Raw genomic sequence first — 27,460 nt, 5'->3', positions numbered from 1 at the left:
CCTCAGGCCCATGTCCCTGCTGCTGTTTGAGCGACTGTCACAATCACCTGATTGGAGGATGCCTGTCACCTGACTAAGGGTGAGACTTCGCTCTCCCCTTCCAAACACACACAACATGTGCACCATGTCTTCAGCATTACTGACATTTTAAAAATGATTTTTTTAAAGAAACAACAAGCACTTTTCCGCACCTGTGCTCAAGTAGTCATTTAAAATGGAACATGGAGGACAAGCAAGCTTATCCCACCTCCCACTCCATTATCCCGCATGCCTCCAACGTGTCATTCGTTAAACATTGTTTTCTTGAGAATCAGCCAATGCTGGATGTGGCCTTTCCTACATGCAAGGCTACAACCTCGGCAGCAAGGCTCCTCTCCCCAAGATTTACCTGTTTTTTCACAGTAGAGCTGCAGAATTGAGACTGGACTGACAGTCATGCTAGAGGGAACAGAATGCCATCACTCCAAAAAATGAATCCTGTCCCTTGATTATGAATCAAACCACCTCACAGCATAGAAATGATGCTGGGGCAGAGGAGGCTAGAGCCCTTACACTGGAGCATTTGATAGGAGGAAAAAACCCAGCTGTTAAAGTGTTTGTAAGATTTTGAAAGTAAATACAGCCTTCCTAATTTTATTAATATGTTCCATTTAAAGTTCTTTTAAATGTGTTCATCAAGTAGAATGTGAACTCAGTATTTGCAATTTTTCCTTGAAATATTAATTTTAGATGGGGGAGAATTGTTCAGCAAAGACAGGTTGTTCACCTGGAACTGCAATGCTTTGAGTGGTCATCTGTGCATTCACACATATGGGCTCTGCACCTGCGTGGAACCCCATTCGGAAAACCTCTATAGCTGAGGAATTGTGTGGGGGAGCTTCCCTACCATCCCTAGTGGGTCCCCGCCTATTCCCTTAGTTCCTTGAGACCAAGAATCACAGCCTCGGAACCAAGAGGAACTTAAGTACGAACATCAGCTTTGACATCAACACCAAAGTGCGGACAGTGTGTGGGTTGTGTGAATGCACAGATGAACACTCAAAGAACTACAGTGACAGGTATACAACCTGCCTTTCTTCTTTGTGGTCTCTGTGCATCACACATATGGGGGAGTAGCAAGCCAACTTACCGGAGGTGGATCAGTGTCCTACTGCAACCCTGCAGACCAAATAGCTTGTCTGAAGGAACAGTCTGACCTGGCCTGCACATAGAGCCTGAATGGCTACTGAAAGTAGACATTGTCGACCTTGAGGCCACCCTGCACAGTTGAGTGAGGGAAATTCGTCTTTGAAGTGCCTCTGTTGCTGCCACGGCATGGGTGGAATGGGCTCTTCACTGGCTCTGGAATAGGGATGTACGAAAGTTCCGCCACGGATCCCGGGGAGGCCGAATGCCAGCGCATTCGGCCCCCCGAAATTGATGGTGGAATGGCTCGCCACCCCCCCGCCACCCCCCCAGGACAGGACTTACCTGGGGCGGATCTTCCTGGCGGCAGAGGCTCTGGCGGTGGCTGCGGCGGTGGTTTGGCGGCGGCCAGTCTTCTGACAGGGCGCCGCCGCCACCATTTCCAGGTTTAGAAAACAAACAAACAAAAAAACGTGATAGGCTACATAAAGATTTACGTAGCCTATCATGGCTAGATCTTAAAACACCGTGATAGGCTACGTAAATCTTTACGTAGCCTATCACGGCTGACTTAAAAAAAACCAAAAAAACCCCGCGAGTACGCAAATGGCGGCGCCCATGGCCACTGCCATTTGCGTTCCTTATTTTCACCGTCTTAGTCTACGTAAATGTTTACCTAGAGTAAGACGTGCCAAAATAAGGAACGCAAATGGCGGCGGCCATGGGCGCCGCCATTTGCGTACGCGCATTTTGGGGTTTTTTTTACTCAGCCGTGATAGGCTACGTAAAGATTTACGTAGCCTATCACAGCTGACTGCAGGGACGCAAATGGCGGCGGCTACGGCCGCCGCCATTTGCGTCCCTGCTAGCCAGTGACCGGATGTCCGACTGCTGGCAGAGCCGGCCGGCAGCTCCGCAGAATCGCTGCAGAGCACAGCCGGCCAGCCAGGATTCCGGGGGGAAGGAATGGAGTGCCTCCCCCTCCGGCGAGGATTCTGGGGGGAGGGACAGAACGCCTCCCCCCACACCATCAGCATAATCCCCGAAAGGTAAGTGATTTTTGTACATCTCTACTCTGGAAGTTGAGACCAGCGAACGAATATGTCAGTTTTATACAATGGACCACCCGAGAAGACAGTCTTTGCAACTCCACCAAGTGTCCCTGGTGCTTACCCCCCTAGTGGAGAAACAAGGGCTGGATCTAAAGTTACCACCTTTTTTCACTTCCAATGAGGTTTCACTGCCCGCCTTTCACACTACGCAGTAGCCGCCTCGAATTGGAACCGGAATGTCCCACTTCCGTGCTCCCATTTTCAATACCCTAATATCCCAGTATTTCCCCTTAATGTGCTCTGATTTTCCACCTTCGCTACCATATCCGGTCGTAGTCCCCTCCCCCGCCTGTCCATATATGGTGGTGTTTGTATTTCCCTCCTGTCCAATCACAGCTCTCGACGGCCCCATGTCTTCTTCCAGCTATTGATCGCATAGCTTCCTCAGCAGTCCCCGTTTCCTCAGCAATAAGCAAAGGGCTGGATATGCGCGCACTTGTCTGATCTCGGAAGCTAAGCGGGGTCGGCCCCAGTCAGTAGTTGGATGGGCAACCGCCTGGGAATCAGGCTTCCTGCACTGAGCAGGGGGTTGTTCTATCCCTTCAAATGAGACTAAGGTTTATCCCTTCCTATCCCCCGCTCAGGATGTGTGTGTTTTTAAATTAAGGCATTATCCTCACAGAATGGGGCTTCTCCGAAATGTTTTCTTTTTTCCTAATTCAGGGATGATCTTCGAAGATTCGAAGCTGTGAAGCTTCACAACTTCGAAGCTTTGAAGATCATGCCTGAATTAGAAAAAAAAAACATCGCGGAGAAGCCCCGATTCTGCAAGGATAACGCCTTGATTTTTTAAAAAACATCCTGAGCGGGGAATAGGAGGGGGTAAAACTTAATCTCATTTGAAGGTATACAACAATCCCCTGCTCAGTGCAGGAAGCCTGATTCCCAGGCGGTCGTCGCCCATCCAACTACTGACCGGGGCCGACCCTGCTTAGCATCCGAGATCAGACAAGCGCGTGCAGGAAAACAGCACAGCGCTCAAGTGTGAACCGAGCTCACGCATTCGATGAAGCACTGCAATGGGGAAAATAGGTGAGTGTGAATAATCATGTTTTAATGCGAGAGCGTTTAACCCAATGGGACACTGAATTCATTGCGATGGCGGGTGCAATGTAGATCAGTCCAAGGAGACAGCCGACAGGATTCAGTCCTTGATTTATAAATACTAGCACTCTCTGGACATCCAAGGCATGAAGTGAGGACTCTAGCGGCGTAGTGGGGGTGGGGGAAGAATGCAGGGAGGATTGTGTTCTGATTTAAATGAAAGTTGGGCACTGCCTTGGGCAGAAACCTCACGTCGGGCCAGAATACCACCTTAGCACGCTGTAAAGTCATATACGGTGGGTCAACAGACCTATCAGCTGAAGTAATAGCTACCAAGAAAGCCATCTTCCAAGAAATAAGCTGGAGTTCCACCAGCACAAGTGGTTCAAATGGTTTGGCAGTCAAAGCCTGCAAAACAACAGACAAGCTCCACCTTGGTACTGGGTGACAGATAGAGTGACATTTCATATATCCCAGAGGAACTGCTTGACCATCAGATGTGAGTCTAGAGAAAAAACATTTACCAGGAGGTGATAAGTTGTGATAGCCAGGTATACTCGCAGGGAGGCAGGTTTCAGGCCTTTGTCAAACAGAGATAGCAAAAACTGTAGGGCCTTGTGCAATAAGCACTGAACAGGGTCAAAGCTGCTAACAGAGGCTAACGAACAAGATGCTGCCCACTTATGGGCATAGGAGAGTCTTGCGGTTGGTTTACAAGCTGCATCAATTATGCACTGCACTGCTGCAGAAACAGGACTGGGCGCCCTGGTTAGTGGATCTGCCATATGGTCATGAGAAGTGTGCCGAAGTCCGGATACTGAATCCTGCCTCATTCCCGAGTAAGAAGGCTTGGGATCGAAGGAAGTCGGACATACTCATCCCGAGAAAGATGAAGAAGAGGGCATGAACGAGGGTTCATTGTTGCATTGTTGCATTGGCCACCATGGGGTTATAACTACATGTGTGCTCAATGTGGGGCTGCCCTTGAGGCTGGTCCGGAATCTGGAGCCAGTGCAGAATGCAGTAGCTCGGCTGTTGTCAGGAGCTGCCTCTTTTCAGCACGCTGAGGGAACTGCACTGGCTGCCTATTTGCTACCGGGCCAGGCTTAAGGTATTAGTACTAGTATAAAAAGCCCCAGACAACTTGGGACCAGGATATCTGAGAGAGCACCTCCTTCCTTACCAGCCTGCCTGGTCACTGAGGTCATAGAATCATAGAATAGTAGAGTTGGAAGGGGCCTACGAGACCGTCGAGTCCAACCCCCTGCTCAGTGCAGGAATCCAAGTCAGAGCATCCCTGACAGGTCATCAGAAGGCATGTTCCTGGTGGTTCCACATGGACCCATGGCCCTGTTGAAGTCCACCAGGAAAAGAGCCTTCAGTTCCACAGGAAAGGGCTGGCCCCTTTCCTGTAGAACTCCCTGCCCTTGGAGGTCAGGCAGGCACCAAGGTTCCTTCCAGTGCCTCCTGAAAACATTGCTATTTCGGGAAGCCTTCCTTGAGTTACCAGCTGCACTTTATTAAATTCGGTCTTATTAGAACTTGTTTCTTTCAAAATGTTTTAGTTGTTTTAACATGGTGTCTTATTCCTTTATTTTTGCTGTTCACCACTCTGAGATCTTTTGATATGGAGCAATATACAAATATTGTAAATACATACATACATACATACATACATACACACACATGCAGTTCATCTTGTCTGCCCCATCTTCGTCAACACTTTCGTGATGAGTGGGAATAAGTAAAACAATGTCCCCATCCACCAGAATGTGAAAGCATCCCGAGAGGCATCACATCCACTCCCACTCTGCTGCAAAAGTTTGGGCAAGCAGTGTTCTCCACCTGAGCAATCACATCCACTTTTGGAGTTCCTCAGTGATGAAATAGGTCTGCCAGTACTGTCCTGCCCAATACCCACTTGTGGAATGGCAGGTAAGGACAACTCAACTGGTTGGCCATAATATCGTCCACATCAGCAATATGTATTGCTACTACTCTGATTCAACAGGGGATGCACCACAGCACCAGTCAAAGATGTGAAGGGTGAGATTGACTAAGGGAAGAGACTCCGTTCTTTCTTGCTTGTTCAGGTACAAAACGGTGGTGGTATTGTCCAAGACTACTTGAACAAAGCGACTCCTGAGGTCCATATCGAATGCCCTTAGAGCCTTTTTTACTACAAGTAACTCCAGAAAGTTGATGTGATGTGCAGCCTTCATCTCTGCCCACACCCCATGTATTGTCAAGGACCCACAGTGAGCCCCCCATCCTGAGAGGGACACATCTGTCATAAGTATCCGAGATGGCAACAGTTGTAGAAATGGAATCCCCACTAACAAGTCTGTTGGGTCCATCCACCATGCCAACATCCTTGAGCAGTTGAAGATGGGTTCAATGTGCATCCCCGGCTGGGTCAAACACACAGACAAACCAATTTTGGAGCACCTGCATCCATAGACATGCAAAAGGCACCACTGCAGTAGTTGCAGCTATCAGTCCTAGTAGTCTTTGAATGTGCAGTACTTTAGTAACTGTCTGCATACATAACTCCCTTCCATAGTAAGTCAACATTGATGTCTGATCCAGAGGAAGAAAGGCTTGGCCCTCCACAGAATCCAACATGGCCCCAATAAACTGGTTCCTCTGCATCAGGTTCACATATGACTTTTCTATGTTCCTGTACAGACTGAGATCCTGGAGAAGCGGCATGTCAGAGAAATCAACCTCACGAATCCCATCCTTATAAAGACTGCCAGAAGCCAGTTGTCAATGTAGCGGTGGACAGCAACTCCTTGGATGCGAAGGTGGGCAGTCAGCACTGCCATGAACATGGTGAAGAAGACCCTTGGTGCTGTGGCGAATCCGAAGGACAACACTCAAAACTGGCAGACGTGGCATCTGGTGGTAAATCGAAGGAAGCGCTGGTACTTCTCTTTGATGACAATATGGAAATATGCATATTTCACATCCACCAACGCAAATCACTCCCCTTTGCACCGTAGTGGGAGCATTGACACCTGAAATCTCTTGGTGACGGTAAATGAATTTAGGTCCCTGACATCCATGAACAGTCTAAGCCCTCCATCCTTTTTCGAATGGTGAAGTAACAGGAGTAGAAACCATCATGGAGCCAATGTGCTCCATCACCCCCTTCACCAAGACAGTCTCTGTTTCTGTCTGCAGTGCTGGTGATGGAGTTATAGTCTTGACAGAACCGATGGGAGGAAGGGTGTCAAACTTGATCCTGTTATGTCTTTGGACGATGGACAGGACTCAGGAGTCCAGTGTGATGCGGGTCAATGCTTGTAGAAAAGATAAGAGAGGCATTCCAAAGACAGGGAACGAGGCAGACAGACGGCATTCATCGTTACCATCCTGTTTCCTGCAAGGACGATGGAATGTGGACATTGCGCATTGCTGCTTTGGAGCCAGGGTTAGCAAGTGTTGGATCGCCTGTCTAGCTGGGGACCAAGGCCACTGGAAGAAGGGTGAAAATACCATCTGCCTTGTCTATAATGGGTAGATTGTTGGCTTTGGGGCGGAGTCCACAGCATCATCCATCTTCACACTGAACAATCCTTCCCCATCAGACGGAAGGTCTTCAATGCGGGATTGGGCTTTCTGCAACAGCTCAGCCAGCCACAACCAGCCATGCCTCCTTATTGCCATGGAGGCAACCATGGCTTTGGCATAACAATTGGCCTGATCTGATGCTGTGATTTGCTGATGGGACAAGCACATAACCCCACTTTGAAACACTACTGCCAGTTCTTCCTTGTCCTCAGGAAGGTGATTAAGCAGAGCTCCCACTTTCTCCCATAAGAGCTGGTAGTGCAGCATCGCTGCCTGTTCAAGACTCAGAGTCCAAAGGCCACAGAAGAGATTTGATGGCCCATGAGATCCAAGCATCTCCCTTCCTTGTCCAGTGGGGAAGAGTGGACCAGTTGTGACTTTCCCTGTAATGCCTCCACTTCCACTATGACAGGAGGCAGGGGTGTAAGTAGAAAACTGGCGTCTTTCTCTTGCACCCGTTAGATGTTCTCCAGCCTCCTTGATGTCGGGGTCATGGAAGAGAGCACCTTCCAGGACTGTTGGATTGTCTGCAAAAGGGCAAGTAGGAGGGGAATTGCAATTGGAGTTGAAGCTCCTGTATGGACCACATCAAAGATTTTACTCTCTTTAGTCTCACCAGTGGTTGCTGCATCTCTAAGCCAAGCAGGATCTGCTCTGAAAATGGGCCCATGTCTTCCGGTGGAGAAGCTGGGTCATGACTACCCACTGCCCCATCTGGTGACAAAGTGGATGGGGCCAGGGAGGATGAATAAGACGTTGGGTCTGACTGATAGTTGTCCATTGAACAGGTCTGCGATGTCACTGTCAAGAGGTTGTGATGTCACTCTTGGTGCCTGCAGCAACAGTGGTTAGCTGAGTTCAAGACTGGAGTGTGGAAGGTGGCTATACTGCATCATCTAATCATGAAGAGGCAGTGTGGAAGAGTGGCTGGTAGCACCCAAGGGACCGAAGTTGACCGATGGCTGCATTGGTGGCACTGCAGAACATAAGTGTTCTGTAAAGGCACAGGTGGTGGAGCCAGAAACAGTCCCTGGTCAGGAGCTCAGGAGATGGTTGCTGACTGGGGGGATCTCAGGATCGAGCAGGAGAAGTCCATCTAAGATAATGCAGATGATCCTGGTAATACTTGTCCTTGGGCGGTCCTCCGCACCTGGGGTCCCAGTAGTAGGTATGTCTCAGTGCAGATCCCATTGAACACCTGTCCCAGCCTGTAATGTTGCATAAATGACCCCTTTATGGCCGCCATTTGTGTAAATGGCTATTTACGAAAAAGCCCAAACCCCATTTTTACACAAATGGTGCCTGTGGACCAGGAGGCTGTGGACCGCCCAGCAGCTCACCATATGCAGCGAGCAGAGTTGGGTGGACAGAGTGGGTCCAGCGAGCGATGCAGGGTAGGGTGAGTTCACCCATCCCTAATGTAGGTGCGAAGCCCATATGTGTGATGCATAGAGACCGTGAAGAAGAAATGGACCCAGGTCGCTCAAAACCAGTTTTTCATAGCACTTGTGTGCAATTGTTTCTCCATTACCTTTTTTGCTGGTATCCTCAATAGTGACTCCCTCAAATAAGGTCACAGGAATCAGCATCCAAAATGGTTCCTATAGTGTGGGTGTTAATGCTCCCCTGGGTTTTCCAGAGTCCATGGGCACTCCTGCTCCTGAGCTGATCAGCTTTCTAGAGACAAAAAAGTTGCGTGCATTGGCAGCAGTGTGTCAGCGGCTGTCACCATAGAGTGAAGACACCCCAGGTGAGCATTGAAGTTGCTGTCTAGAGCACTCACATTATGTAAGCCACCATCTTATACCCCCATGATGCTTGATTTGGTGAGTAGAGCCATGTGATCCAAGATGGTGGTATGTATGCTGTGGAGTCTCTAGGGAGCCACTTGGATGCTCACTGGATATAGTCCCATTGCCGTTGAAAAGGTCAAGAGAAGTGCAGAAAAAATTGCCAGAGAAGGGAGGCAAGTGTCAGAAAAGGAATGCGGGGGGGTGGGGGATGAAATGTTTTTGTTAGGGATGTGTGAGCCAAACAACTTCCTCAAAACAGTGGGAAATAGGTCATTTTATTTCCAAGCTCATGTGCTATGCTAATATGAATTGATTTCAATGGGCAGATTTAAAGAGGCTGCAGCCCCCAAAATGGATAGTGTTGACCAAATAGCAACTCACTCCTGAAAACCACAGCAGCAAAATGGTTGATGGTTGCCCCCAATCAGCTGGCTAGTGGGGAGGAGGGAGGGGAAAGTTTTTTCTGCAATTTGGGGGCTCAATATTGTTTGCCTCTCCTTTGAGGAGAGCATTACTGAGCCTCTGAAGCTCATTTCCAGGCTGCAGCCTGACAAGGTCCCAGGTCTCTTTAGTTTTGGCTCAGCTTAATTGGAATAATACCATAACTATTGTGCTTGCTTACAAGCAACAAGCTCCTTGGAAGGACAGATACTGAAGCTGAAGCTCAAATATTTTGGCCACCTAATGCGAAGAGAAAACTCTCTGGAAAAGACCCTGATGCTGGGAAAGACTGAAGGCAAAAGGAGAAGGGGACGGCAGAGGATGAGATGGCTAGATAGCATCACTGATGCAATGAATATGGACTTGAGCACACTCCGGGAGAGAGCGCAGGACAGGAAGGCCTGGTGTGCTATGGTCCACGGGGTCACGAAGAGTCGGACACGACTGAACAACAACAGCAACAACAAGCAACAAACCAGCACGGGTCAATCAATCACAGGAGGATTCCTCTAACAATATAGTAATGTTCCGATGTTTCATAAACCAATACAGGGCCAGCACAATGTGGGGCATCATTGCTGGTCCCAGGCACTCCATCCCCCCCCCCCCGGATTCAGGCCTGAAAGAACTAGGAAAAGTGTGGGTGCATGAAGGGTAAGTTGTAAGCAAGCACAATTTGTGACATTGCATAACATCTTCACTGATCATGGGGCATGTTTGATAGGGCATCAGCCTTAGCTTCCAATTTCTTGGCTTTGTGGAGCTTGAGCCCACATGAGATGGGGAAGAAGAAGGAGCAAGGGAGCAGGCAAAGGGAACATCAGGGCCTGCTCCAGTTGGACTGCCCCTCCCACCAGCCCTGCTGACAGTCTACCTAATTCTTTTTTCTCCCTCTTCCCTCCCAATTGCCTTTTCCTTGTGTGTCGTGTCTTTTTTAGATTGTAAGCCTGCGGGCAGGGACTGTCTTCTTGTTCATTGTAAGCCACTCCAGGAGCCTTTTTTGGCTGAGGAGTAGGATAAAAATACAATAAAATAAACAAACAAATAAATGGGCTTAACTCTGGTCTTAAACTGGCAGGGGTTTTTATAACTGAATATTTACTATAAAAGGCAGTGATTCTAACAACAGCTTAAATTGTTTTCCTCATATCATTCAAGATCTGGATTTCAGATACTTTTTCTGTCTGGGACAAAATCCATCAAATGTTAATATCTTTTATAAAGACAGTTCTACCCATCAGCTTATAATTTATATATATATATATATACACATATATTAAAATACTTACATAGCCCATTCTAGCTTTTCATTTTTTATTGAGTTATACAGGGCCTGAAACAATAACACAGTATCAGCTCTTAGCATGTGCTCAGAATATGATTCCCATCTGTGGATTGTGTCCAGACGAACCATTATTAAACTTGCTTATTTGATAAAGTGTTCTCACACAACAATCTTCTGTTATTTGTTTATTAGGGCTGGCCCAAAATATTTTGCTGCTTGAGGTGAAGGACAAGATGGTGTCTTCCCACACTCCATGTGCAAAAGCCAACCAGGCCGAGAGTTAAAAATTACTTCAACACTAGCAATACGGCAGCCCCCTCCATTGCACCTGAGAGCAGCAGGCTAGCTTTGTAGGTAGTACGGGAAACTGCACGGCACACAGAGCTCGATCCTGCAACCCCTTGCTGCTACTCCCTGCCCCTAAGCACCTGCTGCCTGAAACAGCTGTCTCTCTCTGGCAGGGCTGGCTCTGCATAGGAAGTAGTTTTAAAGAGCTTGCCCATCTCCATCTTTAATCAAATTATATGAAAAATAAATAGGTATTTCTTTCTTTTTTTGGTGTTTTTGGCTTGGCCATTCCTGTAGATATTTTGGTTTTCAGTTATCATTTTAAGAATGCATGAATACTTGGAAATCTTTTTGTCTTCACAGCTCTAGTTTTAGGAAATCCAACACTACAAATAAAAGAAATACAATGTTCCAAATAACAGAAGCTAGTTTAAATGAGCTATTATTCTTTGTAATTAACCAAATCTGTAAGATATCAATTTGATGTACATGCATGGTAATAGTGGTATACCATATTAGGCAATTCCACATGACTTGAAATAGGATTAGACTTTTGGGACTCTATTGTCTTAGAAATATGGGCCATGGGATGAGCATCTCCTCCTGTGTGCAGAGAGATTTGTATTGTGGTAAATTGCCATATATGAATAATCAACCCCTCCCTACTTGCTTTCAGATCTCCATCCATTGAAGGAAAAAGTGTGCAAGTGGGAGGAACAGCCTGCAGGAGGCTGCCAGGGAGGGAAAAGAAAAAGCACACATGGTGCTGAGAGAGTAGGAGTCATACCAGGCCCATCTTGAATGTATAGCAGTTAAAAGATTATCACTGCATAGCAACTACACCACAAACTGGTGTTGGGAAATAGCATTTCATTGGAGAGGTCACATAAGTGGGAGCTCAGATGACAAGTTTTATTCCATTCTGATACTGTGTGCCAACTCTAGGAATAGTCAGATTCTGTTCTTATGTGGCCATTTCCCCTCCTGGTCTTGTACTGCATCAGAATTCAGTGGGGGACTCCGTATTTGATTGCTCCCATGTAAGTAACTTCCTGTTCACAGAAAACTGGCACATCAGGCAAAAGGCTAGGCTAGGAGAACCCTTATCCTTGTCATGCTAGCTTTCTACAGGCAGGAGTTTGGATATGAAGGAACATTCAATTCTGCAGTCCTATATCTGCGACCTAAAAGTGGTGCAGCTCCAGGAAGGCTGTACCATGTCCATGTGTGCTTTCTTGGATGCCTATATGTCTATATGTAATATGTCTATATGTCTATATGTAAGACATAAATCATCTCTAAGAATGGATGTGATGGGTGTTTATAATCACAGCAGAGGCATATGAGCAAAAGATAGGATGGCATCCATAACTCATTCTTTCTACATGCATATTCAGTGCCCCAGTACAACTGTGTTTCCAGCAGCGATAGTGAACCACCCACCCTCTCTCTTTTTTTCCATTACCTTTAACACATCCTTTGTAAAATCCTTCCCATCATTCAGTCCATCCAGATTCGCCATGAATTGTTGGCAGGACATCTTTTTCCCAATATTCTGTAATGCAGAAGAGTGGGTCACTGGATGCCTTACTTTTTCATCAGACTGTTTTAAACGCTATATGTAAGACATAAATATGCAGATAACCGAAGCAAACATTTCTCAAATAGAATCTTTATTTGCAGCAGATCACGCCCAAAGTACAGCAGCACAAAACAAAAACAAAAAAGAAAGAAAAGCAAAATTCATCTATTAGATAAGTGCCAGGCTTTGACTGGATCAGGCTATCCGTGTTAGCATGTGGATATGAAATGTATAAGTCATTCTACTGTGGGCACCCGGGCTACAAAACCAAGCCCACCTGCAGGCCTTTTTAAGGAACTGGGAAGTTGTTTCCCTACTGTCCTCTCTCACTGCTTCTTTCCATGAGATCTATTTGAAATGCGTGTGTTGTGTGACAGTTGCATTATGGGCTTCTGAGATCTTAACTGTTAAAGACCAGAATACTAAAAATAAACACTGACTCAGTGGGTATCTTGTGCAGTTTCAGGCTGCTAATTCTTAACGATAGGCCCTGTTTAGAGGTTGCAGAGAGCAGCCACGCCACCCACAGCTGCTCTGCGGTATTCCTGGTAGCATCTCCCACCCTTGTGGTTGAGGGAGGGGGACTGGGTAGTTTATGTACTACCCTAGCAACACACCCCTCACTGGGACAAGCATCACTAGCATGGCATGTAAGCATACAATGCAACCGAATCAAGCGATCAGAAGATGTGGATGTTGCTGGGAGTGGCACAGAAGCAATCATGGGTCCCACAGTGTTAGATGTACCAAGAACAGGGGAACCAGCTATGGCTTATTAAATATGAGAAGAATATAAAGCAAACAAGTCCCAGCACATCTGACACCACCCTTTAAATGTTATGGAACATGGTGAAATAGAGGGATACAGGGAAGGTTATGACATTCTGGGAGCAAACATAGGAAGTTGCCTTACAGGGTTATATTATTGTTCCATCTAGCCCACTATTATTGAGACTGACTGGCACTGACACTCCCTCTATGTCTTTATTCATTAATAATTATATTAAAAACATCCAGATAAATATTCTAAATAATATCATATATGGAAACACATTGGAGGGGGAGATGTAGGCTGTGAACAAAGAACATAGAAAAAAAGAAGGCAACTTTACAAAATTTTCTCTGAATATTTCCACCAGTTTTGGTAGCAGCTGCCACACACACACACCCCTCCAGCTCACAATGCCCTGAAATGACACTAGGTCTGGGGCATTGTGGAGGATACAAAATGGCAGTCAGGCCACCAAGGCAATTGCTGTGTGCTGTGTGTTTGCAATGTCAGCAAACTTTAAAAGACTTTTTTTCTGTCTAAAACATACATAGAATTGACCTTAAAATTATTGTTATTGTATTTTTACTCCCAGGGCGAGGCACTTGGGAGATTTTCTGCCTTGGGTGCCAAAATAACTCGGTGAGCCTTGGGTACTATACACCTTTATTTGAGGCAGTTGGGGGAGATTTGCTGCTTTGTCTCAGGCAATGAAATATCTGGGGGCAGCCCTTTGATCAACTTTAAAGGTTATGGGATGGACGACTATTAATTTCAAGTGAGCTTGACGAACAAAGTTTAGGAAAACACACAAGCTCCACACATTTCTGTTTTGAAAAGTATGCCACTTTGAGAGACATTGCTTTAATGATAACACAAAAAACATATGTTATGCACACAAAGAAATGCCAAAGGCCACAAATGTATAGAAATGTACTAGTGATTGCACTTACCACCTGAGAAAGGGATCAAACAGCAAAAACAGAAGTTCCAGGAGCAGGAGAGAAAGAGAAATGAGAAGAAAGGAAAGAAGAAATTAATGTAACATGTGCCATTGAAAGTTACAGCTCAGAGAAGCCTTCCAAAAGGCTTACTCCTAGGGAGTTCACTCTACTACTTTCCACACCACTTCACTCACAGAAGAATTTGCAAACTCAAAAGTTTCTTGTCCAAGCTTCTTCCAGATAGGTATGTTTGTGAGACATCATTCTCCATAGTAACTTAGGCCTAGTTCTCACAGCAGATTAGGTAGTAAACCTGTTTTGTGATTGTACTTTTTCAGTTCAGACTGAAATTGCTGATTTTCACAACTGAGGATGTTTCTACACTACGGCATGCAGTGCAGAATTGCAATGCTTTGCTCTGTTGCTTTTTACAGGGCATCCACATTATGAGATCATCCTAGTAAGAGTTATCCCGTATTTTCCCCGTGTTTCTTCTATCTTTTCTCAAACCACAGAAAGTTTGACTATTTTCAGAAAAATGGAAGAGGGATGCAAATTTTTAAAACTGAAAAATTTAAAGCTTGAATGCCCCCTCCCACTGCCCACTTCTTCCATAATACTCCTTTCCAACCCATTCTAGCTTTCCCAGGTAGCATCAAATCTTTCGAAAGGCAAGAGTAAAGTACATGTTTTCTGCTAGCCATACTTACATGTCCATGAAGATCAGTGTTGAGCAACATCAGGGCACAGGTAAGAGTATGAATGCCATCTGGAAGAAATAAGGAATTTAACATGCTTTAAAATGATACATACAAACAGACATATTCAAAATATTGTGGTTCTTCTCTGCTTAGCTCATGGGGCAGGGAAGCATTCCAAGATCCAAGAACAGAATTTGAGAAGTATGCAGATAAGCTTAGCTGAATTGGGCCCCCAGTTCAGATATTTTTCTAGTTCTGTAAGGATCTCCCTGCCAATCATTGCTAATCGCAATAACTTTTTATTGGAATAAAATATGTTTATTGACCAGGTGGCATTATAGGGTGGCCGTGTGTCCTATAGAGGACTGTTCTACTTTACAGGGAACAGTCCTCTATTTGAAGGACTGTCCTCAGGTACCTTCTGTTTGAAGGGCTGTCCAGCCCAAGTCCAATTTAAAGGTAAAGAACCATGAGAAGAGAGAGAAAGGGCCTCGAAGTTGCCCATCTATAGCTACCACCTGGACAGAAGACTGAGCAGGCACTCAGATAATCTGGTCCTGGTCTCCCCCACTATAGTGAGATGTGTTGTATTTCTATTTAAATTACAATAATTATTTTTAATTTTTATCTATATATATATGCAAATTTTATGCAAATCTCTGACCTCTTTGGGGGTGATGCATTTCTCCTTTTTATTTTTATTTATTATTTATTGCATTTATATCCCACCTTTTTTCCTCTTGGAAGGAACCCCAAGTGGCTTACATTACCCTCCTCCTCTCCATTTTATCCTCACAACAACCCTGTGAGGTAGGTTGGGCTGAGAGTCTGTGACTGGCCCAAAGTCACCCAGTGAGCTTCCATGGCCGAGTGGAGACTAGAACCCGGATTTCCCGGCTCCCAGTCCATCACTCTAGCCACTACCCCACCTTTGTAGTGGCCACTTTACATTATTCTCAGAAACCTTCTGGTCTTTTCTTAGGATTTGATTAATACAAAAAGCAGCATCATAAAGCACATTTTAAGGGTTCCAGATGATTCTCACATCCTGTATCTCAGCAGTCTACACAACAGCCCTCTTTTGTGGGCCAGCCCAGTATTATTAGTATTGCCTCATTGCAGATGAAGTGGAGAAGGCAAACTAGAGCAGTGATTTCCCCAAGGTCACCCAGTGAGTTCAGGTAGAGGTGAGATTGTAACCAAGACCGTGTCTCCACGACAACAGAAGGAGAAGCAAATGGAGGAGTACTGGAGTTTTTAAAAGGAATCAGCTTTGCTGTGCTTTGGTCCATGCAGGGCTCCACGAGCAAGTACTCTGCACAGTAAAAAAAATTGCTTCACAGAACGTACTTCCGGGTGGGGGTGGGGGTGGGGGTTGGAGTGAACATCATCTGACTGGCAGGGGCTGTTCAACCAATAAGAGAGGCTTCCCCCCTCTCCCGCCTTTTCTCCTTTCCCCTGAAGCTCCAGGTGCACCTGCATTTCAGGAGTAAGCCTCACTGAGCACAAGGTGAGTTACCTCCGAGTAGACACACATATGCTTGTGCTGGGAATGACGGGGGCACACAGGGATGGGAAACCAGCCCTCTTTCTAACTGGAGGAACTCTATAAGGAAGGTGTGAAGTAGTTACTTCCTAAGACAATAAACCAAGCCATGGAGAATCCCAGGTTTGGTGAACTGCTTTACAGGCTTTAAACTTCAATCCACAGGGATCTCTGTAAATCCTGATCTGGGCATTCAGAGGGCAAGCCTCACTGAGCACAATGGGAGTTACTTCTGAGTAGACACACATATGCTTATGCTGGGAAAGGGTCGGGAGAGAACACAGGCATGGGAAACTAGCCCCCTTTCTAACCAAACTGATACTGCACAGGATCTCTATAACAAAGCTGTGAAGTAGTTACTTCCTAAGGCAATAAACCAAAAATGGAGAATCAGAGCCTTGAGATTGCATTTAACTGCACTTTAAAGTACAGTTAAGTGTCTCCTCAGAAGTAACTCCCATTGTGCTGAATGAGGCTTGCCCTCTGAATGCCCACATCAGAACTTACAGAGATCCCCCTGAACTGAATACAGAGTTGAAAGCACTGATTCCCTGAAGCCTGTAAAGCATTTTACCGAACCTGTGATTCCATGGCTTGGTTTATTGCCTTAGGAAGTAACTACTTCACACCTTTGTTACAGAGATCCTGTGGTTAGAAAGGGGGCTGGTTTCCCATCCCTGTGTCCCCGCACTTTCCCAGCACAAGCATATGTGTGTCTATTCAGAAATAGCTCCCATTGTGCCCACATCAGAATTTACACAGATCCCCCTCGATTGAAATGGCACAGTTTAAAGCACATTCCCTAAATACTTTAAGTCGTTAAAGTGCAGCTAAGCACAGCAAAATATGTAAACAACTACCAGCCATTCTTCATCTGATATTTCTGAAGTTTAGTCTGATTATATACCTCACAATGTAAATCCATTATGCCAAGTTTAATGCAGACAAATTCCCTTATTTGTTTTATAATTAATATAATTTTCAAGCTTTATGATAATAGAATGCTGGGGAGTAGGGCGGGAACCCTCCAGCTTCTTAACTATACTGGCACTCCTGTGCATTGGAAGAAATAAACTAGTTAAGAGAGTTGTTTTCGCCTAAAAGTGATCAGTGTGAGCTGTAATCCAGTGTGACCTGTGGGGTGTTTCCACTAGCGATTTACTCCAAGCTGGATGCGTTTGGAGGTCGTTAGGAATACATGATGTCGTGGCCATCCAGCAGCCACCCTGGGGCTTATCAGGGAAAAACCAGATTTCCTGAGACTGCTTAAAGTCCGGTTCTTTTCCTTAAATTAGGTTTTCCCTGGTATAGTTGCTGTGTGCCCCAACCCCCGCATTGGTTATGCTAGCCCTGCCCAGGGGTGTGCCTTTCTCCGTGACCCTGGTTAAGGGGTGTTTCCTGTGCTTCCCATCTCTGTACAAACCAATTAGTGTCTCCTCAGAAGTAACTCCCACTGCGCTCAATGAGGCTTGCTCCTGAAATCCAGGTGCATCTGGACTTTCAGGGGAAAGGAGAAAGGGGGAGAGAGGGGGAGGAGCCTCTCTTACTGGTTGAGCAGCCCCTGCCCTTCAGATGATGTTCACCCCCACCCCCACCAGGAAGTATGTTCTATGATTTTTACTAGTGCAGAGAACCTGCTCGTGGAGCCCTGCATGGACCAAAGTGCAGCAAAGCTCCTTTTTAAAAAATCCGGTACTCCTCCATTCACTTCTCCTTCCATTGTCAGGGAAACACAGCCATGGATGAGGAGGTTATTGGCAAATACTTCTGATCAGCAGAAGGAATATTCCAGGATGGAGCCTTCTTCTTAGAAGTAACATGGTTGCTAGCACATTGACCTTCAAAAGCCAGTAGATGGGGAGGAAGGGCCAGCATGTGTATGAGAGACAGCATGTCTGTGTCAGGATTCCCCTTTTGCCCGGCTGAGAACTGTAAGAGCCAAATCAACACTCAGACCAGAGGCTGCATTTCCAAGGCTTTAATTCTATTTACCCTAATGAGGCATAGAGATGCAAACTGCTAGAGACTCACAGACTACAAAAGAAACAGCCTTCTGGGAGTTCAAAGGGAAACTACGAAAGTTGATCTCTGAGGCAGCAAGCTCTCTTAACATAAGGGGTGGGAGGGGGAGATCTCCTCCTCTCCCGTGACACTTCTAGAGCAGTTGTTGACGCTGAGCCCATTGGGCAGAGCGCACAAGCTCTGCCCCTGTGACTTCGCGCTTGTGCTTGCATCTGCGTCTTGCGTCTAAAAGTTCAGGTTGTTCTTCCCTCGCCTCCCCCTGTTCACTATCACTCCTGGGGATGTGTGAAAGGGGGGGGGGCTCTCCATGCAGCTGTGCCTCTGGAGCCTGGGATAGTTCCTCCTCCACATTTTGCAGCTCTTCCTCAGAATCTGAGCTACTCTGACACTCTATATGCTCAGAGGCAACCCTGACAGTCTGCTGGATGAGTGTGTGCAAAGGTTTCTGTGTGTGTGTGCATGAGGAAGAGGAGGGATGCTGTGTGTGTGTGTGTGTGTGTGTGAGAGAGAGAGAGACAGACAGACAGACAGACAGACAGACAGACAGACAGAGAGTCCTCTCTGAAATGCCCCATATATAAAACGTTTACTCTGGAGTTTTGCTCACTTCCCTGAGTGAACTCCTCTGCATCAGTTTTTAGATCTCTGCCATGGATTCAACTGAGTTGCAGCCTGTGAAAAAATGGACTACATTGCATGGTTATTGTAAGTCAGTCTGTTTCACATTTACCACCTATCCCAAGGAGTAATGTGGCCTCAACATGATGTGATAGTCTGGGTGGCAGCTTCCAGAGGGATCCAGAGGTTTCAGATTTCCTTTCTCCCCTTTCCATTTCTGTATGCCATCTTGTGAGAGGACATGTGTCATTTTGCTTCATGTATGAAAATCTCCAGGTCAAACCATGCTATGGCAGAGTATGAAAACTCTCCCAGAGTCATCAGCCAATTTGAAAATTCCTTCCTGATACTTGTGACCAGTGTGATGCTTAGGCCTGGACTACATGGGATGGTGTCAGACTCATGTCTTCAATCACGAGCCTGCTGTGATGACATCTGAAGCGCCAACGGGGTGAGCAGATGAGAAATGCTAAATGGTCCCCCTGCCCTTGTCTGGCACTCATACTTCTGCGATCTTTCCGTCACAGCTGCCCCCCTCTCCCCCCACCCCCGTCGATATTGGCCGTGAGCCTGCCTAGGATCACAGCACTGAGGGAGAGCAGCAGAAGAGGGGAGATCAGCAGGTGCTGTGGTCATCCCCCCCCCGCCCCCCACAGCCCTTTGGTGCATTACATTGGACCGCTGTCCCCTTCTTAAAGTATGACTGAAACAGACTCACACTTGAAGATCTAGCTCTGCTGCTGTTAGGTATTATTTTGGGACTCACAGTGATTCATCAAACTCATTGGGAGGAAAAAGAAAAATCTTAGCACTTAAGTACCAGTTCACCAGTTGTAATGTCCATCTCTGGTAATAGGAGTAGGAGGAGAACCAAATAAGTTTGGTGATGATAGAGGGATCTGAAGAAACAGCTGAACCATCAGTTCAAACAGTCTTTGTGTACCGTGGAAGAAGGCAAGCCCTTTTTAGATCATGTCCCCCTCTCCTCTCTCATTTTTCTCATCCAGAGTTGACAGGAATCTTTTGTTCTTCAGATTCACTTTCACAAACACCTGTACATTTTCCAAGGTAATGTTTGTGGAATGTTTCTCTGGCAAGACTCTTAAGAAGCTAGAATTATGGGCATGGAGAGATATGAGTCCTTTGTGGTGAACATAAGATGGTGTTACCTTCGGATGTGGTCTCTTCTGGATTGCAGTGGCAGTATCTGTGTGAGAAGTGGATGAGGACGCGTTCCCGTTCCTGTGTCTCCCCCATCAGCGGGAAAGCTTTTAGGAATGTTCTAGACATAGAAAGTGACCATTAAAGCAAGCAAGCAAGCAAACAAGAGATATTATTCCAGGCAAAATGTTGCTAACCATAGATTATGAGATGCCAAATTCCTCTGGGGTTTCTGAATTATAAATCAAAATTTACTAGTTATTAACCATTAATTAGTAATGAACTAACTATGTAATAGAGAATGCCAGCACTATGCTTGGTGCTGTATAAAACATGGAAGGGCTACTACAGGTCCAAGCCTCACTAGAATGTCTAGCTCTAAAGTGTACAGCAATTACTCTGTTCTTCTCAGCTTCCACACACCTTTCCTTAAAAACATCCTCATGTTATTGAGCTGTTTGGAGAATGCAGGTCACTTGCTTCAATAGTGTACCATTTCCCCTTCCCTCCAGCTAATGTTTTTATTGCTATTCAGAACATCCTGTGGCTTGTTCCATGAATGCCATGGATACTTATGAGATTACATCTGGAATATTGCCAGTGACAACTAGTACAACTCCCAGCTTCAATCCCTGGCAGCATCTCCAGTTAAAAGGATCAGGTAGTAGCTGATGGGGAAAACCTCTTCCTGAGGTACTGGAGAGCCCCTGCCAGGCAGAGTAGACAATAGAGGGCCAGATGGACAAGTAACCTGACCTGGTATAAGGCGGCTTCTTGTGTTCCTATGGACCAAAGCTAGCTCCAACAGGAAGGTCTTACAACATGTCTGGAATATGGGCAGTACTCAATACTGTGCTGCGCTGCCACTCATTCTGTTGCACCAGTGGGACCCAATGCTGGCACCACACGAACTTAGTGCTTTCTAAAGTAACCCTGGAAATGAGCGGAAACACTTGCTTCCAGATCAGGACAGGTCAACAGAGCTCCCATCTGCCAGCTCCACTGATATGACCTGTTCCAGAAACGAGCACTTCCACTCATTACTGGTTGCTTTAAGAACCGCTAGCTCCTGGTTGTGCTGGTGGTGGGTCCTGCTGGTGCATGGGCAACATCAGATGCTACCTATGGCTAGAGTTGTACTTCAGAGCGTCTTCAGTGGGAGGTGTTCCTCTTCATGCCCTTGCATCCTGACCTGTTGCACTAATCAGATAATTAAGGCAGGACCCTTGGCGGAACGTAGAAATTGCAATGGGACATGTGAGAGGAGATGTCTCCACAGTAAATTGGGCCTAAGCTCTTTAAAGTGTTTCAAAGCCACCATCTTGAATCATATCTGGAAGACAACAGGGAAGCACTGTCAGAGTGCTGGTATGATATGTTCCCAAGAACTTGTGCCTATGAGGGTGGTTGCACTGTGGCCAGCTGAAGCTCCCAAGCAATTTCAATGACAACCCAACACAGCAATTTCAAAAATATTTCAAACTTGTGTGTTTCCCCCACTGTGCCAATCGAGCATGGAAATGCTCTTCTAGACCCCTTTTTATAGCTACCTCTCCAGTTATAGGAATGCTCTCATCCCCTATTTCAGCAGGGCAATGTATGATCCTAGTAGATGATGTCTAAGTATACAGAAATTAGCAATTTGGACCAAACACCCAATAAAGCACATAGCAGGAGGGGAAGCATATAAGAGGAACGTGTGCAGAGCAGAGAAAAATCAGAAGAGAATCAGTCAAGACTGAAGAAGAAATGTGCTCAGCCTAAACAGGCAGGATGTTTTAAATGTAAGGACTAGAAATCTGAAACTAAGGTTCTAAGTGCTACTGGATAAACATTCAGTGAACCCAGACAGCTTTTTTTTCCAGACAGAAAAGCCACTTGAGGAAGGAGCTATTTCCAAGAGAGATGGGGAGGGAAAATGGTGCTTCCCCCTCCCACCCGTGTCCACAGCTTTTCCCCTGGGACTTCCTCCCCCACTCCACTGCTTTTCACCCCACAGAGATCCAGACATACGTTTCCAACAGTAAACCTGCATTTCGAACTTCATGGGGGCCGTAAGGGGTAAAGCACCCCTTCCTCCATTGCTTTTCCATGGGAAGTGGCTTAGCTGTCTTTTAAAGGTGGGAGGGGGCGGCGGTCACAATGAGGCAGGAATAGGTCCAACCTGCTCTTGTCAGCTGGCTATGCTCTCACCTGAGCTGCCCGCAGGAATGGAGTCCTGGCTCCAGTTGGGAAGTGGTAGGGTGAGAAAAGGGAAGGTCAGTGGCAGGGCTGTGCTTCTGGGTTTCCCTGCTTTAAAGGAAAAGCTGCTGCCAATTCACGCAAAGTACAGTGCAAAGTGAGGCACATAAGGGAAAGTATGAGGAGATAAGGGAAGTGAAAATAATATTCGTACTGGATACTTCTAAGTGTTGTAAGAAGATTTAGTCTGACCTTATCTACCATATTCACTTGTTTACAACCTACCACACTGATTCATACTTGCATTTTTTCCCTTTGGTATTATTCACTCACTCTGAGGTTTCTAGTATTAATCAACTGATTTTGAGCCCAACCAATGTTTTAATGAATTATTTCTTCTAATTGTTTGAGACCTCTGATATTATTTTTAATTTTTTTAAAAAAAATGCCTTCCTGAGGACTTGGTGATTGGTCCTTTGAAGTCACTCGGAGTTCTTAAAATGTTTTTGGCACTAACTACCTGCTTGTGAGACTGAGAATGCTTCCAGACAAGGCTGTTATCATGCAACCCTCCTACCTCACTCATGGAATTTTATGTGGGTCCAGATGACATTGTGATCACCACTTCTTCCACTTTTGTCCTTTCCACTAAAAATCCATTAAGGAGGAAAAGACAAATAGCTGCACAATGACTTTTGATTGGCACTGCTAAGAGCTGTCCATCTGGAAGCACCCTCAGTACCTGCTTGTGAGCACAGGTCCCAGGAAACAATGGGGAAGTGTGGAGCAGGCTATCTGGCCACTGAGAATAGTCGTTTCAATGAGGCAACGTGTGAACCACCACTACGACTTCTGCTGAACCACCAAACGTTTCAGACTTCAACTTTATACTGAACACAAGCACACTCCTTGCAGCTGAGCAGTACTAGCATCAAAATTATGACTACACATAAATATAACAACTTTCCCCCATCCTAATTGCCAGTCCTTTTAAGTCTGATAACCTCCAACACAGCTGATAAGCTGATATAAAGCAGGGTGTAAAGGAATCACATGTAAATAAAGAGGGATCCAGACATAAGAGAGACATATAAACAAGGTGAAAGTGTTTGATCTTTGCACAATGCCAGAAAAGTCTGAAATTAATTGGTGATAACTAGCAGAAATTGAAAGTGTGGGGCCTTACCTATCACTCATGTGTTTGAGATCCCTGCCCTTGCAGCTCACCTGAGTGCTTTATCCAAGGCCAGCCCAGTGAAGTCAAAGAAACGGAGGTATTCTTCTGCTACCAATTTGCTAAATTCATTACTGTAATCAGAGAGGTAACAATCAGTCTGTCTGTGCATACTCTCCACAATAGAATCACATTTGACAGCCAACTGAACATAAGTTTGTGCTCACACAGTAGATGCAAGAGCTAACACACCCTCTTGCCCCCACCTCACCCCGGACTGGATGTGACTGGACCAACATTAAGCACCTTTAAGTCCCATTGGTTTCAACAGTAGAGCTTAAGCCCCCCTACTGGAACTAAGACATGTAATGAGAACAAGCCACCCAGAACCCATTGGTTGTTTAGGGATGTCAGTGGCTTGTCAATCACTTCAACAACCTACCCTTGCAGAGTCAGCACGTCATGAGAAGCTATGGCGCGCCCCTGCCACACCCTGAATATTCAATATGGTGGCCGCTGCTGCAACAAGAAGCCCCATTTGGAAATTCACCCATGGTGGCATCTCATTATGTGTAAACCAAGTCATTAACTGGGCTCAATAATCACAAGAAAGAGAGATGCCTCTGCTACAGAGCAAGGTGACCTCCCTCCTTCTCAGTCATGGTTATCTGTTCGTCCAGCATTGCATGAGACTTCTTGTAAGCCATTTCTTAACTCTGTTGATATCTTAACCTCTTCCTTCTCCAGATGGCAACAGTGGAAGGTAGGGGTAGCGAAAATAATTTCTGATGAGTTACAGGATGGGAGCTGGTTTACAGAGGGTAGAGATGAAATATTCCACTTCTCCTAATGCAACCAGCCCAATCTGCTATGTATTGTGCAAATTGTTTGCTGGTTATGCAAATCATGTGGTGGGTTTGGAAAGGGTTAAGCAATTGTCTCTTCACTGATTTCCCACACTAAATCATCCCTTCCAAAGCTGCTTTATAGGAAGGAAACAGATGGTTTGGCTTCCCTAGACTTCCTTTTGCACATAATGTGTATTTGAACCCTCAAAGGCTTAATAAAAATGAAGACAATTATATATTTTAAGATGTCAGTTGCAATCCTACGCACACTTTCCTGAGAGAAAGCTCCACTGAATACGGTGGACCTTACTTCTGGGTACACATGGATAGCATTGCACTGTTAGTCACATAAAGCAACCCTCCACTCACTTCCAAAGGCAGCAGTATTCTTCATAATTTGTCCTTGATATATTTCTCAATGAAGTTTGGTATTTTTAGGGCCAAAGTCTTATCTCTTTTAGGGCCAAAGTAAACGTTCTACTAATCATGCGTATCGTAGCTATCTGTGATAGTTTTCCTTACACTTGTGTAAGTGTGTGCAGCCCTGATTTAGATCAGGAAAACGGTGCTCAGGGAGGGGGGGTTAAACTCTCCCCCACTCATTTCCCCTTTAAAATTCCATCTCCCCTCCCCATGGCTTTTTTTTTTTGGAAGTGTCCATTGACTCCAATATATATGTGGCTGCTTCATGTACACCAGTGGAGCGTGTGTGCAGCCATGCTGGATTTATGCTGGAAGAGAGTCTGAGAGGGGGCAGAGACTGACCCCTGCTGTGGCCCAACCTGTGTTTTGTGTAAGAGAGAGTTTTGGCTGGAAAACCAAATTAACCATTGACAGAAAGTGACCAGAAGGGATGGAGCAGCGGTGGTGAAAGTTTAAATTGCAACACTTTAAAGCACTCTTTACCATCCCTGAGGCTAAAACTATACATGGTTTGGGGTTTTTTAGGGAAATGCAAAGTGGGTGAGAAGTTCATTGCAGTGGTGGTACTGGGGGAGTAGTGATTAGCACTTTCCATTCAGGCTGCTTTTGAGATGAAAGTCCCCCCCCACACACACACACACACACCAGAGTCCTCCTATTTTCCCATGAGTTAGAAAGCAATTAATCCCCGTCTTTACAGTCAGCTTCATTGCCCCCCCTCAACCCCCCACTGCATTTCCCTAAAAAAAAAAAGTAATGTCAGGAGACTGGATAACAACACTGGAGCGCTGGGCAGAAAACAACAGAATGAAATTTAATAGGGATAAATGTCAAGTTCTGCACCTAGGAAAAAGAAAAAGTATCCCCCCGCCCCTGCCATCTTTTATTCACTTTCAATTCTTATTGCTGGTTTTGGCCATGGGAAGTCTGTGGGATACCCAGGGAGGTAAGGTAGTAGTACTGCTTTAGGTTCGTTTGTCTTTTAATCTAACAAAAATGTTTCAATAAATTTTATATTAAAACAAAAGAGGAATATATTGCCAGGAAAAAGCTGCCACGTTTCCCCATTACTGCATGCCATTTTCTGCAAATGAGGCCAGTGTGTCTTTAGGGAGTATGAAAGAAAGCTATTTTCATGCTGTTCAGGACCTGGGACTTTAAATCCGTATGTCCCCTTTTTAATGGAATACGTGTTCTATATTATATGGATGTGTCAAACTGGCCTATTTGGTTTAAGACATTGGTTTTCAACTGGTGGTCTATGGTGACTTTTTCAGTGGTCCACATGAATATCTAAATGTACCAAATTCAGTATAGATACCATTGTCAGAGAAAGTTTGTGGATATCTGTATTTATATAGTTCAAATAAAAATGTTGGCATGTTTACACAACTTAACCTTCTTTACAGGGGGAAAACCACTGGTTCAAGATTTTTTTTCCTTGTCCAACAAAGACATTGAAACATGTCAAACTACATGTTACATTAAATACATAGCATGTAGCTCCCTATTGGTTGGATCCAGACTAAGTAAATTGCGCTTAGTTCCCACTGAAATCAATGGAACTGAGGTTAAATCACGATTAACTTTTCACATTGATTTCAATGGGGCCTAGCATTCAACCCTGTGTGCTTTTTCTTTACTCAAACATAAGCGTGGGGGCCCTGATTTGGATCAGGACCATAGTATGTGGGGAGGGAGGTGTTATTCTCCCCTCCCCAGCTGTGCCCTCCCCCCACATCCGAATCCCACACGCAGCGACTGCAGATAGCAACATCTTATTATTTCTAACTGCCACATGGGGTGGGGGTGATTCGGGGGGTGGGGTTAGCTGGGGCAGGAAAGATTTAACCTCCTCTACCATATGCTGTGGCCCAAACCAAACTAGGGTGGGGGCTGCCTGGGCTTACTTTTGAGTAAGAAAAAAACAAATAAGGAGCTGCACAATACATATTCAGCACAATGCATAGTTTGACCCAGATGAACTACATTTAAGTACAAATGTTGATATGGTGGGACAGGGACTAGAACCTCTGACTCTCTACTTAGTAGCCAGCACATAAGAACATAAGAAGAGCCCTGCTGGATCAGACCAAGGATCCATCTAGTCCAGCATTCTGTTCACATGGTGGCCAACCAGCTGTCGACCAGGAACCCACAAGCAGGGCATGAGCACAACAGAGCACCCTCTCACCCATGTTCCACAGCAATTGGTGTACACAGGCTCACTGCCTCTGATATTGGAGGTAGCACATAACCACCAAGACTAGTAGCCACTGATAGCCTTTTCCTCCAAGAATTTTCCTAACCCCCATTTAAACCCATCCAAATTGGTGGCCATCACTATGTCTTGTGGTAGTGAATTCCATAGTTTAACTATGTCATGTGTGAAGAAGTACTTACAATCATAGAATCATAGAATAGTAGGGTTGGAAGGTGCCTATAAGACTGTCGAGTCCAACCCCCTGCTCAATGCAGGAATCCAAGTCAGAGCATCCCTGACAAACGGCTGTCCAGCCTTGTCTTGAATGCCTCCAGTGTGGGAGAGCCCACTGTTGTTGTTTATTCGTGCAGTCGCTTCCAACTCTTTGTGACTTCATGGACCAGCCCACACCAGACCAGAGCTTCCTGTCGGCTGTCGCTGCCCCCAACTCCCCCAAGGTCGAGTCCATCACTCCAAAATATCATCCATCCATCTTGCCCAAGGTCGGCCCCTCTTCCTTTTGCCTTCCACTTTCCCTAACATCAGCATCTTCTCCAGGGTATCCTGTCTTCTCATTATGTGGCCAAAGTTCTTCAGTTGTGCCTTTAATATCATCCCCTCAAG

General features: G+C 45.7%; 1 protein-coding gene across 1 annotated transcript in view; it reads right to left on the bottom strand.

Annotated features, from left to right (window-relative positions):
* PSD2 (pleckstrin and Sec7 domain containing 2) overlaps positions 1-27,460 on the bottom strand; it is an 86,558-nt gene that overhangs the window by 41,462 nt on the left and 17,636 nt on the right. The window contains exons 4-8 of the mRNA XM_084848167.1: positions 23,416-23,496; positions 20,016-20,128; positions 14,670-14,728; positions 12,130-12,219; positions 10,381-10,424 (exon numbers count right to left, since the gene is read on the bottom strand). Coding sequence (XP_084704293.1) covers positions 10,381-10,424; positions 12,130-12,219; positions 14,670-14,728; positions 20,016-20,128; positions 23,416-23,496 — 387 coding nt within the window. The remainder of the gene's footprint in view (positions 1-10,380; positions 10,425-12,129; positions 12,220-14,669; positions 14,729-20,015; positions 20,129-23,415; positions 23,497-27,460) is intronic.

Source organism: Heloderma suspectum, chromosome 4 (assembly GCF_057233095.1).
Source record: "Heloderma suspectum isolate Gila_16-S chromosome 4, 16-S_ref, whole genome shotgun sequence".
Lineage (NCBI taxonomy): Eukaryota > Metazoa > Chordata > Lepidosauria > Squamata > Helodermatidae > Heloderma > Heloderma suspectum.
The sequence above is the reverse complement of the archived record's forward strand: the minus strand, read 5'-3'. Positions and strand labels throughout refer to the sequence as shown.